Source organism: Acanthochromis polyacanthus, chromosome 1 (genome assembly GCF_021347895.1).
Source record: "Acanthochromis polyacanthus isolate Apoly-LR-REF ecotype Palm Island chromosome 1, KAUST_Apoly_ChrSc, whole genome shotgun sequence".
Lineage (NCBI taxonomy): Eukaryota > Metazoa > Chordata > Actinopteri > Pomacentridae > Acanthochromis > Acanthochromis polyacanthus.
This window is the reverse complement of record NC_067113.1, coordinates 8830919-8849851: the sequence shown is the minus strand read 5'-3', so window position 1 is coordinate 8849851 and position 18933 is coordinate 8830919. Positions and strand designations below refer to the sequence as shown.

At 39.8% G+C, this 18933-nt stretch overlaps 1 protein-coding gene across 1 annotated transcript in view; it reads left to right on the top strand.

Annotated features, from left to right (window-relative positions):
* The window catches only part of rock2a (rho-associated, coiled-coil containing protein kinase 2a), a 55239-nt gene that overhangs the window by 10419 nt on the left and 25887 nt on the right, over positions 1-18933 (top strand). Inside the window, exons 2-7 of the mRNA XM_022192975.2 lie at positions 13081-13162; positions 13296-13396; positions 15497-15634; positions 15959-16219; positions 16920-17064; positions 17248-17386. Of these exons, the coding sequence (XP_022048667.1) occupies positions 13081-13162; positions 13296-13396; positions 15497-15634; positions 15959-16219; positions 16920-17064; positions 17248-17386 (866 nt within the window). The remainder of the gene's footprint in view (positions 1-13080; positions 13163-13295; positions 13397-15496; positions 15635-15958; positions 16220-16919; positions 17065-17247; positions 17387-18933) is intronic.

Sequence of the window (18933 nt, the reverse complement as noted above, 5' to 3'; positions counted from 1 at the left end):
CATGAAAGTTGAAAGTGTTGATGCAGCTTTATACTTCCCCAGACACTTGTCAGTTATTTAATATTCATAAATAGCCGCTTCAACTGAGTAGCTGAGAAATGTCCCCCAGAGTCTTGTTGGCTTTTTTTACAGTAATGCTAATGGAGGCAAATTAGGAGAGCTGTGTGCAGTCATTTCTCTTGTGTGACTCCAATGCACTGAACAGCTTATTATGAATGATCTACAGGGTTTCTCTGAATCCTGAAATGCAAATGTGGTTCAAGAAAGCACTTTAAAGTGGAATGCTACCTGTTTTCAAACCCACAATGTATCGTCATCAACACTTAGATTATCAATATGTTTGATTTCTTACACCCCACCTCAATACCACTTTAAGAATTATTACTCCATTAAGGAATGCGGCAAAGTTATGTGACAGTCGGTGTGCGTTTGTCTGTTGTCTGTTATTCCGTCTGTGGCCAACATCAGACCAATGGATTTGGATGAAATTTCCAGGGAAGGTCAGAAATGACATAAGGACCAAGTGATTAGATTTTGGCAGTGATGTGGCTTATAGTCTGTACCTACAGGTTTGTTAAAGATTTCTGTATCATTGCAAGATAGCAGCATGGCGTCACTGTAACCATGACAACAAGTGAATACTACGTCAACTGCCTGCTGACGATCACATGATTGCAATCCTGCTATAGATCCACCCCTACGGACCACAAATGTTTATAGAACTAACTGAAATATTCTCACTTTACAAAGACATTTTTGCTAGTTTGAAGCCATCCATCCGTTCTCTTCACCCTGGACAGGTCGTCAGTCTGTCGCAGGGCTACATATACAGACAAACAAGTACACTCACATTCACACCTACAGACAATTTAGAGTTATCAATTAACCTCAGCATATTTTTGGACTGTGGGAGGAAGCCGGAGTGCCAGGAGAAAACCCACGCATGCACAGGGAGAACATGCAAACTCCGTGCAGAAAGATCCCAGGCCGGGATTGGAACCGGCTGCAAGGCGAAAGTGCTAACCACTACACCACTCTGCAGCCCTAGTTTGAAGCCATTTTAAAGTAATTTTATACACATTTGTAGTAATTTTTTGAACCCTTCTCAACAATCCTAGACAATTAACTCATTTAGGACAGATTTTGAACATTTAAGGAAGATTCTTTGAGCAAGTTCTGGACTAGTCTGAGTCATTTGTAGTCAATTTGCACATATTTTGGGTAATCTTTCACAAATTTTTCAACATTTAGAGAGCACACTTATTTCATATACAAATCAACACTGCTGACTTAATGGGACTTACCTGTTGTAAATGATACGAGGAACAGTTGATTAAATTGTGGGGGTGTTTCTGAGTCCCATCAATTCCCGAGAGAGAGAGAGAAAGGTACATACATATTTAAGTCATGTAATTCGGTATCCGTACATAACGTACACATGCGTAGCACACGCCTGTGCTCAGCACAAGGTCATTTTGTTTGTGGGTACATCCATATGAAATGGACACATTCTGTGGTGCAGTGATTTCTGATCATCAATAACTAGTAAACAAATGCTGCATTTCTGACAATACCATATGAGGGAATGAGCAGCCTTGGAGGAGTACTGCGTTCTCTGAGTGCTTTTCTTATTTGGGTTTTTTATGCCTTTATTTGACACTGACAGTGGAGAATATATGGCCTGGCTAATATTGATCCAGGAACTTGCTGCTCAGGGCTTTTGTGTCCATGTAGCATGTATACCTCATCACTGCCAAACAGTCTTTAAATGCAGTTTAATTTGCAACCAAAACAAAAAGCAATTGTGTCCCCGTCAACATAATATCACTTCCTTGCTGCAGAGATGTACAGAGCTGCTGGCGCCTCTCACCGTCACCAAGGCAACCTGTATTTATTTATTTATCCTTCCCCCACACTTGATTCATCTTGTTTGAATGAGAGATGTAGAAATGACAGAGAAAGTAATAATATGTCACCATGAGGTCCAGTTTTGTAGATAGGGAATGTTTTCTACATGCCTGTAGCCAGTCCAAGCGCTACAACAGTGTTTACTTTGCATTTCTCGTGGCAACTGTCAACGAGCAGCTTTTGTCAACTTTTTCATGTCCAAAGTTGGAAATCTGTGAAACTGAACCCCCTCTGCATTTGATTCTTAATAGGTTGAACATTTTGCTCTGGAGCAGCAACTTCCTCTGCCTGCCTCTTGTTTTTTGTTGAGTGAAGTCCTCTGCCCTTTCAGTTTGACAGTATGTGATAGATTATTGATGCTTTGTTGTATTGCACATGAAACACTTCTGAATTATTGAGTGACAGTTGAAATGCACTGTTTGGACACGTGTTGTTCATGTTTCCATCCGTTGCACCGGCAGAAAAGTGAACTCTCCTTACCTGGACTTACTACCTGCTCAAGCATTTATCCAGCAGTTCTGTGTCTCAGTGAATCAGAAGTTTTGCTTGTGATGGCAGCACTGACGGACAGACAGACGTTTCACCGCTGAAAGTGGGCGGCGGCCCCCAATGAGTTGACTTCAAGCGCCCTGAAACATGATGTGGTTTTGTGGTTGCTTCCGAGAAATCAGTTTGGTCGTGAATATAGTTATGATAGTTTTCAAAACGATCACTATTGGCAGCTAACAGATTTCAGCCAGCACCTTTGGGCTGCTGTGGTTGAAAGCTGCTGGGAAACCATGTTTTTAAAATGATAACAGCAATGAATCAATTGCTGTTCATTAGAGCATGGGCCTACATGATGATTTTATATATTTTTTACAACACTGCAAACCTAATGCTTTATACAAATCCTATTGCATAGAGCAGAGGTGTCAAACATGTGGCCCCCCGGGCCAAAACCGGCCCTCCAGAGGTTCCAGTCTGGCCTGCTGGACGACTTTGTAAAGTGTAAAAATCACAGAGAAGACATGTACTGCAAACTATAAATTTAAAATAATTTCTAGACCATGACAAGTTGTTTTGATCATGAAGTAAAATACTAGATTGTTCTTTTGTCATTTTGTCTCATTTTTGTAATATTTTGCCTTGTTTTTGCTGTTTTTTTGTCTTTTTTGTCTGACTTTTGTCATTTGTCTCATGTTTTTGTTTTGTTTCTCGTTTTTGTCCTTTTGTTTCCTTTTTATCTCGCTTGTTATTTGTCTTGTTTTTGTAATTTTGTGTTTTGCTTTATTCATTGTTTTGAGCATTATTTTTGTTGTTTTGTGTTTTTTTTTGTGTCACTTTTGTTCGTCTATTTTTTGTTTTGTTTCTCGCTTTTGTCATTTTTTTGCCTCGTTTTTGTCATTTGTCCATTTTGTGTCGCTTTGTAACTTTGTTGCCTCTTTTTTGTTTTGTTTCATGCATCTGACACGTTTTTGTCATTTTATTTCTCATTTTTGTTGTTTTGTGTCTCATTTTTCTAACATTTTGTCTTGTTTTTGTTGTTTTTTGTCTTGTCGTCTTGATCAAAGTAAAATACTAAATCATTCAGTTCCAGATATCTGTGACTAAATGTTGTGTTCCGTGTAGACACTCTGTGATCTGGAAGTTGTAATGTGGAAATGTTAAAATGAGGATGAATGTTGTTGAACTAGAATTAAGAATATAAGAAATTTCAGGTTGTTCATAATGTTTTGTAAAAAGATATTCCTTAAGTGTCAACATTTTTGCACAAAAATACAAGAAAAATGTGGAGTTGTGGTTATTTCAGGTTCTTATGCTGTGATTTTACTGGTCTGGATCACTGGAGATTAAACTGGGCTGATTGTGGAACCTGAACTAAAATGAGTTTGACACCTCTCTCATAGAGTATGGGAATAAGAAATATGCTTGGTGTGATGGTATGTGTCTTTGACCTGAACCGCTGAGTACACGTTGTTCGGTTTGGTTCTCACTGTGTGCCAAACAATGTCAGAAGTCTATTTATGTCTACATACCTGTCCTCCCAGAACAAAACTTCAAGACTACCATAACATTTTGGCATTGCACAGATTCAGTGAAAACTTTACCAGAAACACTGTTTGCACCTGATTCTCTGAACTAAAAACTCTGTGGTGCAACCAGAAAAGCATTTATGACTCCGTTGTGACTGAGTCAAATGACAAATGTTCAGACTACATTTACAGACAACAATGTAGAGACAATAAAATATCTTTATGTACAGTCATCATGTTTTTCCCAGTATTGGTAATACATGTTAGCACTTAACAAAACTGTCCTATTTGCAGGTTCCATGTTGTCTGTTTGTTTAAGGTCATTATTTTTGAGTTGCACTTGACTTAATGGGCATTTTTGTAAATTTTTTTAATACTTTAGAGGAACCAGCTCAGAATCTGATGCATTTCTCTGCTGTACTAAAGAAGTACTGAGCCTTGAACGGGGAATTTAGTTTACCCTTGCAGTCTTAGCACCTTTTCATGAAACGGCGACTACGTGTGAGGAAACGGTTGGGTGTTGATCTCAAATGTGGTTGTAAATGTTTGGTTCCTTTGCAGATGTTTTTGTAAGCAAACGATGAGCACATGCAGTTTCAATGTACATATGAATCTACGTGTACGGTTGTGTGTAGCTGCTGTGCATTTGTGACGTTTATTTTTTTCCTTAGCTGCAGTTGAATGCAGAGTGACAGTCGTAGCAGCAGAGGAAAGCTGCCTCAGAGGAAATGACTTGCACACAGGGACCGGCTTCATGACACAGTGAAATTATCTGCCAGCCCTGGGGTGGGGTGGATCATTTCCTGTATTACCGTGCACGATGGGAGATCCTCGTGCGTGCGCCTGTGTGAGTGCATGCGCACAGACACCCGGCAACCCCTCTACACCCCCTGGTGTGTGTGGTTTTTTTTTCCTTAAATAGTAGTTTTGTGTGAGGTCAGTCCTTTAATGGGGAAGTGAAGTTGAGATGATGAAACGGAGTGCGCAGCTCGCCGAGGACCGACTTCAGCCGAGCGGAGAACGGTGGAGGGAACAGGAGGACAGGAAGATAAGGCTGAGTCAGAGCAGCAGAAAAGGGCAGACAAAGACAAGAGAAAGGTGGAGGAGAAACAAATACAAAGGAAGTGAGGGAGACATGAAGCACATCATATCACACCGCCGAACACTGCCATGGTTTAAGTAGAAAATAAGGAAAGCTGACAAGTGAACAGTGTGTCTTAAAGAAACCAACTACAGCTCTGGGTCAGACTCAGGTTCTGTGTTCTCTGTTGTAACATTTGGCTTGGTCCACTGTTCCAAGCAGCTCCTCATTGACCCTTTAGGAATGCATAGCCGACAAAAGTTGATAGATGACTTCCTTATTGTTACACGCTGTAACGATTAGGGGTTAGCATCAGTCTGTCTGTTGCTTGTTTAATGGTTTTCCTACATTACGATGGGTCAGACTATGACCATTAAAAAAATATCTGAATGCCACAAATAGTCGGTCCTGTGTTCAGTTAAAGTAGCATTCTGCTCTGCTGCAGGCCATTTCCCAACCTCAGTCCTTTTAGGGCTGCTGCAGTGTGCATTCAGTAAGAGACCTTCCAGAACAGGGCAGCATGTACTACTTAAATCACTTAAAGCATTTAAAGTAGCTATAAGACACTGAAATTCGATGTTTGTAGTTAAATGATTGGAGTGGGGTTTAAAAAGAAAGGTCTCACTACAAAAATTGCTTTTGTAAAACCCCTATTTAGTTTTTTAAATTAACATTTTATGTTACTCTTCTCTTCTTTTTACTGACTCCTTTTATTTTTCTGCTCCTTTGTTTTCCTGTGTTTTTTTCCTTCTTGGCACATGTTTTCTTTGCATGTCCATGAACAGTATGTGCTTAGTAGTGATCGGCCTGATGTCAGTGTGTGTAGAAGTGTGTGTGTGAGAGCAAGAGAGGAAAAGAGGAAAAATACAGTGAGGTGTGTGTGCATGTCACAATTAACCCTGTAAAACCCACTGTTGCAAAAATACATCATCAGTTTTATTTTTTATCATTATTATAAATTACATAAAAAATATATAAATTTGTTTCATTTTAGTTTTTTTGGAGCTCATTTTCTCTATAATTGAATTTATATTATAATTATTTTGTGTTTTTTTAATTGTAGTTTTTTTCTCATTTTTTTCTACATTTGACTTTATATAGAATTTTCTTATTTTTAGCTCATTTCTTCTATATTTGGGTTTATATTATTGTTGTTATTTTTGTTTTATTTTATTGTATTTTTCCCCGCATTTTTTCTATATTCAGACTTGTATCGAATTTTTAGAGCTGGACCCAAATATTCGGTCCCCCCCCTCCCCATTTGACGTTATGGAGCGGACCGGACCGAATATTTGGATATTCGTCATTAATAGGGGCCGAATATCCGGAGCCCAGAAATTTAGTTTTCTTTTTTGCTATTTTTATTATCCCCCGCCGGCCGTAGGCATGGAGGGGGGTATTGGCGTGGGCACATCCGTCCGTACGTACGTCCACATTTCGTGTCCGCAGCATATCTCAGAAACTACTTGAGGGATTTCAGTCATATTGCACCCAGGCCATCTCCATATAGTATAGATGTGCCTTTTGGGGTGCATGAACCTTGACCTGGTTTTCAAGGTCATATTGAGGCACTTCAAATATTTTTTGGTTTCCGGATCATATCTCAGAAACTACTTGAGAGATTTCAGTCCTATTGCGCACACTAAGCCTGTTGGTAATGTAGATGTGCCTTTTGGGGTGCATGACCTTGACCTGATTTTCAAGGTCATTGTGAGACACTTCAAATATTTTTTGATTCTGTTTCTGGAGCATATGTCAGAAACTACCTGAAGGATTTCATGCATATTGCACCCACACCGCCTGTGCATAATGTAGATCTGCCTTTTTTGGTGTATGACCTTGACCTGATTGTTTTCATTGTAGTGAAGATGTATCATTTTGTAGGTGTATCGTCCAGTATATATTATTATTTCTTGCACTCAGAGGCACTATATATAAGGCGGGGGATGTTTTAAGCAGAGCGTGTTTATTTAATATGTGGGTTTATATTATAATTATTTTTTTGTTTATTCAGTTTTTTTCTATATTCAGACTTATATATAATTTTGTTTTCTTTTTCCTATTTTTTAATATTTGAGTTTATATTATTATTATTATTATTATTATTATTATTATTGTCAGTTTCATTATATGTTTTTCTCATATTTTTCTGTATTTGGGTTTAATATATATATATATATATATATATATATGTGTGTGTGTGTGTGTAATTTTTTTGCTAATTTTTTTCTATATTTGGGTCTTACAGGGTTAAGAGAACTGTGGTTCTGTGGCTACTGAAGCTTGTTTTCATTATAGAGCTACATAGAGTGGCACTTGTGATGGGAATCATTCAGTACTGCACTTTATAATGCAGCTACTGAGTTAGCTAGCACTAGTTGATAAGGCACCGTCCTCCCATTTTCATAACATAATCTTCATCTTCACTACGAAGCAACATAAAGGTTGCACTGTTATTTTTATCCCCCGCCTCCACGAAGTGGAAAAGGGGGATATAGGTTTGGCCTCCGTCCGTCCGTCCGTCCGTCCGTCCGTCCGTGCGTCCGAGATGAAGGGGACAGCTTTTCTCGGAAACTGTTACAGCTAGGATTACGAAATTTAGTGTGTAGCTTCACACCATGGACACCTTGATCGAGTTCGAAAATGAGACCTGTGCGATAATATTTAACACAGTTATGGCCCTTTATCACTATTTTGGATATAGACTCATAGACATCACATGTGGCGGGGGATATTGATGACCATGTCATGCACTGTTTTCCAAACGCTACAGCTTCGCCATACTTTCACCTACAGACTTCATTTTAGTCTTAAAAAAAGCCCCAACTCTCTTCTTTTCAGACATGTACATATTGTGACGGTGGGATTTATGGTTTTCCATACAGGAGCCTCCAAAAACCCCTAGGTTGAGCAAAAAATCCCATGTTAGAGCATGTGCTCCTCTGGTGCTAGAGTGTGGAGAGGGACAAAATCTGTCCCTTTTTTTTTTTTTTTTTTTACTTAAATCGCCATCCTGGCCAAACGGTACATACTACAAGGACAATCCTTTCACAGACTATAGTAAAGACTCTCTACATTCATATGAGTCTGACATTGTTCACTTGGCACATTGTTACGTCACGCGCCAGCCCTTAATTGACGTGGGAACCTGAATCGCCCTCCATAAGGCAGAGTTATGGCCCTTTATCACTATTTTGGATATAGACTCATAGACATCACATGTGGCGGGGGATATTGATGACCATGTCATCTTGTTATTGATGTAGAGATCACAATTGTTCATCAGTTATTCATTGATTTTTATGGACAAAATGCTTTTGCATTTGAACAGAGCACTGCTTTTGCTTCTATGTTGCTCTTAATCAGTGCTAATGGATGACTCTAATGGATGACTCTTTGCGTCAAAATAGTAAATTAATCTTTTTTTAATATCTGTCAATCCTTTCAGGCATGTCTAACACAAAATCTAAACGCAGTCGTACCTAAAACTTTTCACCTGATTGACATCAGCTTATTGGTAGATGCCAGAATTTGCCAGTGTTACATAAACGCCTCACGTGCACGCTGCTGTAGACGCTATGTGGGCGACTGTGCACAGAGGAGCCTCTAGTTGCCACATTTAGTTGCTGCAGCGATTATCACTCAGACAGGTGTGTGACCAAATATTACTGTGAAAAGAGTGAAATAAGACGTTCTAAAATCAGATTTACCCACGCTGAAACCAATCCATGTCATCTACGCACCCACATAAACAGTTCTGTTTTTTTTCAGTTTTATGTGAGAGTTATTACTTATTCCTTAACTATTTAACAGACAGAATGATTTACTGATAAGTTTGTATAGTTTTTACTTGTCTGATGACTCTTCAAACCTACAATTTGGTCTGTTAAGCCCCAAAGTGTGATACTTGAGATCTTAATGCAAATATTAGAACATGCAAAAACAACTTAGAAAGTTAACTGTGAATTTGGTGTGTTTTTGCCCAAAATCTTTATTCCTGGTTACAGCACTGCAGAAACAGGAAAAAGACAGAATTCATACATGAAAGCATGAGCTTTTTCTTTCTTTTACCTTCCTGTAAGCCCATCAAAAGTACCAAATCTGAGATATAAACTGAGTGTGGTAAATGCAGTTCTGAATTAGTGTACACACCGTGAGGTGGTGAAATCATCTCTCCTCCATTAACAGTTTTCAAAAGGTCACAGAAACAGTGTGTTCATCATTTGTCAGCAGATGAATCCTATCAACAGAATAAAGTAGGCAGCTGCTGTTGGAAGGATTAGTCACCGAGTCTGTCTGTCTGTCTGTCTGTCTGTCTGTCTGTCTGTCTGTCTGTCTGTCTGTCTGTCTGTCTGTCTGTCTGTCTGTCTGTCTGTCTGTCTGTCTGTCTGTCTGTCTGTCTGTCTGTCTCTTTATATATATGTCTGTCTCTTTCTCGCTCCCTTTATCTCTCCCTGTCTCTTTTTTATCTCTCTGTATCTCTCTTTCTTTCTCTCTCCCTCTCTCTCTTTCTTTATATCGCTCTTTTCTCTCTACCTTTCTTTCTCTCTCTCTCTCTTAATTTATATCTCTATATCTGTCTCTCTATCTCTCTTTTCTATCTATTGCTCTCTCTTAATTTCTTTTTCTTTTTTTCTTTTTCTCTTTCTCGCTCTTTCTTTCTTTCTTTCTTTCTTGCTCTCTTCCTCTCTCCCTCTTTCTCTCCCTCTATCTTTTTCTCTTTCTTAATTTCTCTTTCTATCTCTCTATATATCTCTCTCCCTCTATCTTTTTCTCTCTTAATTTATCTCTCTTTCTCTCGCTATCTCTGTCTGTATCTCTTTTTCTCTCTCTCCCTCTGTCTCTCTCTCTCTTTTTCTTTATATCGCTCTTTTTCTCTCTGCCTTTCTTTCTCTCTCTTTCTCTCTTAATTTATGTCTTTATATCTTTCTCTCTATATCTCTCTCTTTCTCTCCCTCTATCTTTTTCTCAATTTATCTCTCTTTCACACACTCTCTCTCTCTCTCTCTCTCTCTCTCTCTCCCTCTCTCAGTTAAACTGTTTTCTTTTCCTGTACTTGCTGTTTGTGTATTCAGTCAGTCGACTTGATCACTGCTGGATGAGATGCTGATGGTTTCCTCTCAGACTTGCCGGGCTGCAGTGATGTGGAACTGTTTTTGTTCTGTGCAGTGGTGAGAAAATAGACAAAATAATAGATTCCTCTTAGAACTGCAGTCAGTGATGTTGTGCTGCTGCATTAAGCTTCGTTAGTTCTGCTCTCCGTTGCCTTTATTGGGTGGAAGTTGTCTGTGAGTCTGTCATTTTCAGCGGCCCTGTTGCTTCACTCTAGTGATGAGTTACAGTGAATGTTAAGTCAGTCAGGGATGACACATTTCCTCTCTAGTCAGGTGGTGGTTATGTCTTCTAGCATTGAGCTAAATGACTCAAATCTCATGAATATAATTAAGTAAACAGCAGCTTTTATAGATCTTCAAATACATTCTGTATTTTGACACTCATGCTGTGAATGTTCACACAATGTTTCATAATCTCCTTGTTGTGTGCAAATGAATGCTGCTAGAATAGGAAGCAGGATGACTTTAGCCAAATTAGAATCAGTTGAATCAGATTTGTTCTGTTTTTTTATGCATGTACGGACTATCTGCCAATCAGATTGGCATGAGCTTCAGCGATGATTTCAAACACATTAACAAATGCAACAGAGTGGGAACAGATTTTTGAGCATTTTAGAATCTATGAAAGACAGCAGACTGCATATGATGCTAGATTTTATTTGTGGCCTATTTGAAATGCAGACATGTAATGTGAGGCTACCGTATGGATTTATCAGAATAATGAGACAGGCAGCTCATGTGTGCTTCTGTTTCAGTCAGACATTTAGAGCGTGCTTTTTTGCTATTAATATTTAATCCCTGGAAATTAATGATCGATTGAAACAGTTTAGAAATGAAGTTACAGCATTGCCTGGTGTGAAAGAAGTGACTTGAACTTCTCATGAGAACACCACGTTTTGAGCATCAGTATTGCAGTCAGTTGTGAGCTTTTAGTTGTGTGAAGCCAAAATTGTGATTTGTAATAAATTTATTGTGTACTCTTAATTGTAATGAAAACATGTCATGGACTTGTTCTGTGATGATTTATGAAGCTGTATTATTTATTTAACAATTTTGTCAGTTAGGGCTCACAAATATGATTCTTGAGATCTTAGTACAAATACAGCAGGTCCTCGACCTACGGCGTTGTGTCGAAACTGGTTACGTGGAATTAGTTGGCTAGTGGAGCGGACGAATACGTACGAATGCTATAAGATAGCTTTGTTTACATTCACTGGTTGTATACCACCTTGGATTGTGCTACATTCACTAACTTTTTGCCCTTCATTATGGCTCCGAAGTGTAAGTCAGACTCTTCTGATGGTGATGGTAGAAGCTGAAGTTGTCCAACTAGTTAAAATTACTCTTGCAAAATTAATGGTGAAACTCGACTTCTGGGCTGCACAGTGTTCTAGTGGTTAGCACTTTCGCCTTGCAGCAAGAAGATCCCTGGTTCAAATCCCGGCCTGGGCCTGGGATCTTTCTGCATGGAGTTTGCATGTTCTCCCTGTGCATGCGTGGGTTTTCTATGGGTACTCCGGCTTCCTCCCACAGTCCAAAAACAAGCTGAGGTTAATTGATTATTCTAAATTGCCCGTAAGTGTGAATGTGTGTGTGATTGTTTGTCTGTATATGTAGCCCTGTGACAGACTGGCGACCTGTCCAGGGTGTCCTCTGCCTTCACCCGAGTCAGCTGGGATAGGCTCCAGCACCCCCCGCGACCCTAGTGAGGATAAAGCGGTGTATAGAGAATGGATGGATGGAACTTGACTTCTTTACTGTGGCTCTTCATACACATTACAAACAGAGTGAAAACTGCCATAAAAACAGAATAAAGCAACATAAATACGTGTAAATAAATCATTTTAACTTGACCAGTCAGCCCAAAAATGAAGTTAATTACTTACGATATTGCCTCTGTGGCGTTTACAAAATACAGAGCGGTACATCCAGAAAAGCATGTACATGTGTAAAGCTAAACATCAAAATCTTTAGAACAACAAACCATGGAAGTGAAATTAGATTTAATAAAATGCTCAGAACAGGGCGAAACACCGACGAACGTCGGCATTATTAGATCAAGTTGTAAAAACAGTGGAACATATTCTGTTATCTTCTTGTAAAATGACTCATACATGTAACAAAGTCGTTGGCATTCATGACTTTTATATAGAACTGATCAATATCGTGATGCACATAACGGCTTTGTTTTTATTTTCCCCGGACTTCTGACTTAAGGCGAAAATCGACTTACATCAGTCTGTAGGAGCTGAACTCTGACGTAAATCGAGGACCCGCTGTACTGGAATCATGTAAAAAAGAACTTTGCAATGTAGGTTTACTGTAAATTTAATGTATTGAATAGTAATAGAGCAAAGGCTATGGAGGGAGCTTCTTTCACTGGAGGTACAGACCAACTGACACTGGTCGTTTGAGTTGGCTTGTGTAGGTCTTATCTCACTTTTCCTTGAAGAGTTTGTTCCTGTTATTGCATTGAACACTAAAAACGACCACTTGACTTGAAGAATCTCAGTTAATTGAGGGGTCTCTGACTCAACAGATGGACAGACTTGTTGGTCATGATTCATTGTCATGTTTTGATTACAACACAGCGTCTTGCAGTATGACACAGCCTTCAATGTAAAGATTTGTTGTTGGTTTGTTTTGCAGCAGTTCAGTCACTAATGTTACTGTAGAAATGATAGGCCGTTTGTTTAACAGTGCAGTGTCAGTGTGATTTCATTACACCTTCATTTAAAGCTATTCTGTTTGACTGTAGCTGCTGCAGCATTGCAGTGACCTGAAGGTTCAAATATTTTTGCCCCTCCGTGATATTTAAAAATGATGGTGATTACTGCTGTTATTCATCGTTTTAATGAGAGACAGGTGCTTTCTGAGATGTGTAACTGCTCAGGATGCTTTTCTCTCCTGCATGTTTTCAGTTGGCCAGATCTGATGGAGGATTGTTTCTGTTTGTTTGTAGGACTCCATAAATGCGCTGGTCTTGGACTTGGACTATCCTGCACTACGCAAGAACAAAAACATCGAAACCTTCCTAAACAGATGTAAGTAGTTTGTGTGCGCCAGCAAGATAAAGTTAAAGAGGATGTTTACGGTATCAGTGCTGCACTTCATAACTGCTCTATATTTACAACACAAAAGCACGCTCTGTTTCTCTGTACCGTTAATACACTTCAGATGAGAAAGTCATCGGGCAGTTTCGAGACCTCCAGATGAAGTCTGAAGACTTTGACAGAGTTAAAGTCATTGGTCGAGGGGCATTTGGTGAAGTCCAGTTGGTGAGTATTGAACATCTAAATACTAGACAGTGGCAATGATTCTGTGGAGTGATAGAACATCTGGATTTTCTGAATATTCAGCTCTCTTTAATTATATAGTGACTAGGGCTGGGCGATATGACCAAAAATTTTATTTCCCGATATAACTTATTTTATATCCCGATACGTTATACATCATGATATAGCATATTTTTGGTAAATTCAATGAATGAATGGGACCGGGCAGCGGCATACCTTACAAAGTATGGTAGTCTGATCCTTGTTGGTCTTTTTAAATCCAAGCCACCGCCATATGACAGAAGTTCCCCCTCTTTTAGGTACAAGCTCGTCGGTTTGAGCTGGTTGTTCGTCATCTTGTTGTTTAGATTGTTCTTCTGAGTCGAGTCCACTGTCTTCCTCCATAGCCGTTTGTTTTAGCCGTGTGCCAGTGTTGCCAACTCCTCAGTAAGGAAAGTCGCTATTGGCTGTCCTAAAAGTCACTAGAAGTCACTAAATGATGTCATCTCTTAAATAATTTGCATATTTCCCAGTTTGCATGTAATTGTAATCAACGTTGTAGGAGAGGGGAACAACGTTGTGGAAGAGACCAAAAAGTGAGTATAAAACACCCAAAATATGTTTTTGAACTTGAGGCTAAATGCTGTGGTTTATTTTAGTGTGACAGTGAAGAAACATTTTCATTTATATCCCACTCCGTAAGTCTGGATGGGATCTGTCGTGACTTTGCGCATGCACGATTCATCTGCCGTCTGGCTGTGGAGTGATGTGGGTCTCCCCTAATCAGACACTGGGTCTGCTGCGGGGTTACTGGACTGACAGCCTGTGCTTTGGGACGGGCAGGAGCTCACAGCAGCACCTGCTGCTTGTTGAGGACAGTAACTGCAGAATGATCCGAGTTTTCCTGTCAGTCACCAAAACGGCACAAAAAGTCGCTAGATTTGTCGCTAGTCGCTTTTGACAAAAAAAGTCGCTAGGAGCTTTGAAAAGTCGCTAGATTTAGTGAGAAAGTCGCTAAGTTGGCAACACTGCCGCGTGCCTGGGCTTGCCGTAAGGCACATCGGTGACATAAAATACTGCCGTAAAGCATATTTTGCGACACTGTGATATAAACGATAGGATCTTCACATAAAACGATAAACATTTTCTATCGTCCAGACGAGATCTATCTTCATATCGCCCAGCCCTAATGGTGCCATCATAAAATCTGCCATCTCAGGGCACTGTAGTGTGTAACGTCAAGATCTTACAGTATAACAGAGAGAAAGCCAACAGTTCCCATGTGAATGAGCACACTGTTACAGTGGGGTGGAAAAACTGCCTCTTAACAGGAAGAAACCTCTGACAGAACCAGGCTCAGAGGCTGGTCATCTGCCTCGACCTGTAGGGGTGAGAGGAGAGCAGAAAGAGGAAAAAAGAACAATATTATGATAGACACTGTGCGGGTTGGTGCACATCTCCTGATGGCAGGTCAGAAACGAGCAGCTTCAGAGCCAGAGGTTCCTGCTGAGGACAAAATACCAACTATGGAGGAGAGAAGACAGACAGCAAATGACTAGTAAGAGTGGCCTGTAGATGTTCTGGATGGTGAAAGAGAGGAGAGTACATGAGACATGCTTACTGCATTCTGGAAGTCCCCCAGCAATAGAAAAAGCCTGCAGCAGTAGAACTAGGGGACGGTTCAGGGTCACTGAAGCCACCACAACTATAAACTTTATCAAAAGGAAAGTTTGAAGCACAAACTTAAAAGTACAGCTGATGCCTGCCCCCTGAGCCCAAACTGGAAGCTGGTTCCACAAATGAAGAGCCCTATAACTAGACTTGGAACCACAAGTAAGCTTGTCCTGTGACAGTGGAAAAATGTATCCTGCTATCTTGTCTTTACAAGACAGTTTTCTAGTTAAATGGTACGTGGCGTCTTTAACCAACCAGTTTGTAACATATCCTGTAAGATATTCACTTAATAAAACATTGAACCCTCTATTATTATTATTGGGATTTTAATCTGCATTTTACCCTTTGATCAAAATATTTCTCAAGGAGGAAGATTCTCCATATTACTCTTACAAACCCCAGCTATGACTGATTTCTGCCATCATTTAGGTCAGACATAAAGCCTCACAGAAGGTCTACGCCATGAAGCTGCTGAGCAAGTTTGAGATGATCAAGCGCTCAGACTCTGCATTCTTCTGGGAAGAGAGGGACATCATGGCCTTTGCCAACAGCCCCTGGGTTGTACAGGTACAACATTTAAGACATGGATCAGAATAGAATATAGAATGTAATAGAATATGCTTCATCGATCAGCTGTTAATAGTGTTTGTTGAAAGCAATACATATGAGATGTCACTGATAGACAAGTGTGCACAGTAGGCATTTTCATGTTAATAACCATTTTTATTTGTTCTTAGATTGTTTAAAGTGCATTAAGTGCACAATTTCTTTAAATTTGTACACAAAATTCTGCATGTTCACTCGCTGAGTAAAACAAACGAGTGGTTTTTATCTTTTGTGTCATCGGCACCAAAAAATCATTTTGTTGTAAAACTATTTTTGTGTGTCTAGCTGTGCTGTGCCTTCCAAGATGAGCACTACCTCTTCATGGTGATGGAGTACATGCCAGGAGGCGACCTGGTCAATCTCACCAGCACCTATGACGTGCCAGAGAAGTGGGCGAAGTTCTACACAGCAGAGGTGGTGATGGCCCTGGACGCCATTCACTCCATGGGCTTCATCCACCGCGACGTGAAGCCGGACAACATGCTGCTGGATAGACACGGACACCTGAAACTGGCCGACTTCGGCACATGCATGAAGATGGACTCTGTGAGTTGTAGCCCATCAGTGCAGCAGCGTGTTGCTCTTACCGGTTCTTACTGCTATCAGAAGTTCTTTGAACTCTACAGTCAAAGCAGTCTACTGCCAGCTTATAAATGAAGAAAACCCAAACCAGACATGCATCTGTTTATTTGAGTGGCCTCCAAGTATGTTTGGATGCCAACAAAATGGCTCCACGAAGCACTGAAACAAGATGCACAGCGTGAAGCACATTTCTGTCTTATTACAAGCAAAAGCTGCTAAATTAGTACTGTGGAGCTTTGATCAGCAACTTAATCTACTGAAGTCTGGTTCAATCCGCTGGTTGGTCCCATATATCAGTGAATATAACAGTATGTTTGTAACTGTATTGTAATCAGTTAGAGCTGCCTGAAAACTACATGATTTAATGATTATAATCCTCTGATACAAGTAAGAAACCAACTTGTCAGAGCTTGTTAAATATCATGCCTACCTGAAAAATCAGCAGGAGCTTTAATTTAATTAAAGACCAACACCTTTATACTGTTTTAATCTGGGAGGCAAACGGCAAGTTCTACCCAGTTGGAAGATTAATCAGAGAGACACTTTTATCAACTCTTAAATTTAGATTGATCTTTTGTCACTTTCTTTAAGATGATTTTAAAATATCTTGTGAAAGTGTACCGGTGATCTCCTGACTTATGAAACCTGTTTTTTTTTTTTTCAGACTGGCATGGTACACTGTGATACGGCAGTTGGGACTCCAGACTACATCTCTCCGGAGGTGTTGAAGTCCCAGGGAGGAGATGGTTACTATGGGAGGGAATGCGACTGGTGGTCCGTAGGGGTCTTCATTTTCGAGATGCTTGTTGGTCAGTAAACCTTTCATGAATTTACACTGATTTAGCAAAGCAAGAGCTGAGACGTTGCTTTCTGTAAATCTGTTTTCCTGAAGTGGATCAGTATTTCTAAACCTATTCTGTAAATGGCATGTTGAAATTACGTCAGTTCTAGAGGCATAGACGTCTGCTTCACGTTTGCTAACTTGCTGTTAGGTGACACGCCGTTCTACGCCGACTCTCTGGTGGGAACCTACAGTAAGATCATGGACCATAAAAACTCCCTCAACTTCCCCGACGACGTGGAGATCTCCAAAGATGCCAAGAATATCATCTGTGCCTTCCTGACTGACAGGTATGAAGAGATACATGAAGGAGTTGAAAGAACAGTTGGACATTTTGGGAAATAGACTTCCTACAGAGCTGGGTATGAAGATTAATCCAACTCACGTCCCACGTCATTTTCAAGTTGTTCTTTTAATAGACGTCTGCTTATCCCCATCTGTCCATCAACTTTACTTACAAACCAGCCAGTCTTTTATATTCTCATATACTTAGACTGTGCCAGGTAGCTGTTTTCATGTTTACAATGGCAGAAGAGAGCACAGGGGGACTGTTGGAGCCATTGAATTACTTGGCTGACAATATACATAAATATATATAAATGACTTGGTTATGGTCTAATTTACTTGTCATCTGCTGAGCTTTAACAATTTAACTCAGCAGAGGACAAAAAAATTCACATCATTCACAAATACACTGAGGATATTTAGAACGTGTTTTCATCATTAAAAATGTTAAATGTCTGATAGTTAATATACAATGATAAATGACAGTTAAAGTGTAATTGAAGGTGTTTGTTTGGTATTGACTGCTGTGTAGGGGATTTTCCTTTACATTACTGTACCGAAAGACGTAAACAAATTAAGGTCAAACTATTTTCACTCCATTAGACAAAATGATGACCGATTACATTTTGTTTTATTACGTCTTGTTCCTGAATCCAGCCTTCTGTAGTCCAGATTTTTTTGATCACAGGTGTCCACATCTAACCAAAACAGCACACACTGAAGGCTGATCTATATCAAAACAAAGATTAGATTATGGGATGTAATCCGATTTTAGAATAATTTTAATTGAATAGCCTGTTTTCAAGAAAATCCTAGTCTGATCAGATTACTTGTGACCAACAGAACCCTGATGTTACAATCTGTAAAGTACTGACTAGTCTTCTCAGGAAACAAAGACATTCCAAGAAGTAGGAAAATTATGACCCTTAACCTTCAAGCGACCGAGTGGGGTCATTTATGACCCCAGCCATATAATTATATTTGCCGTTTTTATATCTTTTATCCGAAAAATGTTTCTTACCATGAATTTGTCGATCTACTTGTCCTACAGCTGCTCATAGTTTTTTGTAGAGATCGGCCAACTGGTGTGATAAGGATAATGGAAACTTGTCTGGGGTCACTTATGACCCCAGAAAGATGTATAGGTTTTTCACTATTGTAGGCCTTAGTTTTATTTATTTATTTCTACCTCTGATCGCTATATTTCAGTGTGTTACAGTGCACTATAGCTGGTAGACCTACATTTTTAGCCACAGCTGCCCTGGGGCAGACTGACTGGCTGCCAATCCACTCCTACAACCCCTCTGACCACCACCAACATTACACAGCATACACATTCATACACCAGTGTAAGTGGCAGCACTGGAGGTAAGGTGGGTAAAGTGTCTTGCATTGGATGAACGGCTCTGCCACCTGAGCCACAGCCGCCCCTAATCTAAATACCTCTCTGCATGTTACATTGCACACATACAGACAAGATGTTTGTGTAGATTTTGTTTTTATGTACTTTTGATTTACTATTGAGGAAACAAAAGGAATAAAGTTTTAAAAG